The sequence below is a fragment of the Cystoisospora suis genome (assembly GCF_002600585.1).
Source record: "Cystoisospora suis strain Wien I chromosome Unknown contig_2154, whole genome shotgun sequence".
Classification (NCBI taxonomy): Eukaryota; Apicomplexa; class Conoidasida; order Eucoccidiorida; family Sarcocystidae; genus Cystoisospora; species Cystoisospora suis.
In genome coordinates this window covers 628-1,187 of record NW_027154953.1, presented here as the reverse complement: position 1 = coordinate 1,187, position 560 = coordinate 628, and the positions used below count along the sequence as shown (strand labels likewise).

General features: G+C 40.2%; 1 protein-coding gene across 1 annotated transcript in view; it reads left to right on the top strand.

Moving 5' to 3' along the window:
- CSUI_004580 (heat repeat-containing protein) overlaps nucleotides 1-560 on the top strand; it is a gene marked incomplete at its 5' end in the record, with an annotated part of 1,989 nt that overhangs the window by 1,086 nt on the left and 343 nt on the right. Inside the window, one exon of the mRNA XM_068064768.1 lies at nucleotides 81-218. Within this exon, the coding sequence (XP_067923256.1) occupies nucleotides 81-218 (138 nt within the window). The remainder of the gene's footprint in view (nucleotides 1-80; nucleotides 219-560) is intronic.

The following is a 560-nucleotide window of genomic DNA, read 5'->3' as shown; positions in this document are numbered from 1 at the left end:
TCTTTCTCACTCTTTCTTTGTTTCTTTCGCTTTGGTGCGTGTTTTGCTTTCGTGTGTTTTTCTCCCGGGTGTATGTACAGCGGAATTGTATGGAGTTGATAGGAGAGCTAAGAGAATACGTTTGCGATCCTGATCCTGAGATAGGAAAGAAGAGTATTCTTGTCCTAGGAGTCATCGCATGCAAAATTCCTCTCGCCACGGAAAATATAATTACGCTTGTAAGACCTCCAAGAAGCACACAGAAAAAGAAAGAGAAAGAAGGAGATGTAGATCGGACTAGACAGAGAAAGAAGAAGAAGGAGAGATAGATCGAAATAGTCAGAGAAAGAAGAAGAAGGAGAGATGGATATAGACAGAGAAAGAAGAAGAAGGGTATAGATCGAAATAGACAGAGAAAGAAGAAGAGGTGGATCGAAATAGAAAGAGAAGGAAGAAAGAGAGATAGATCGAAATAGACAGAGAAAGAAGAAGAACAAGGGGAAGCGACTGTCTACATACACCTGTATATTTGTCTACAGACAGATAGAAGACAAAGGAGAAAAAAGCAGAAAGGTAGACAC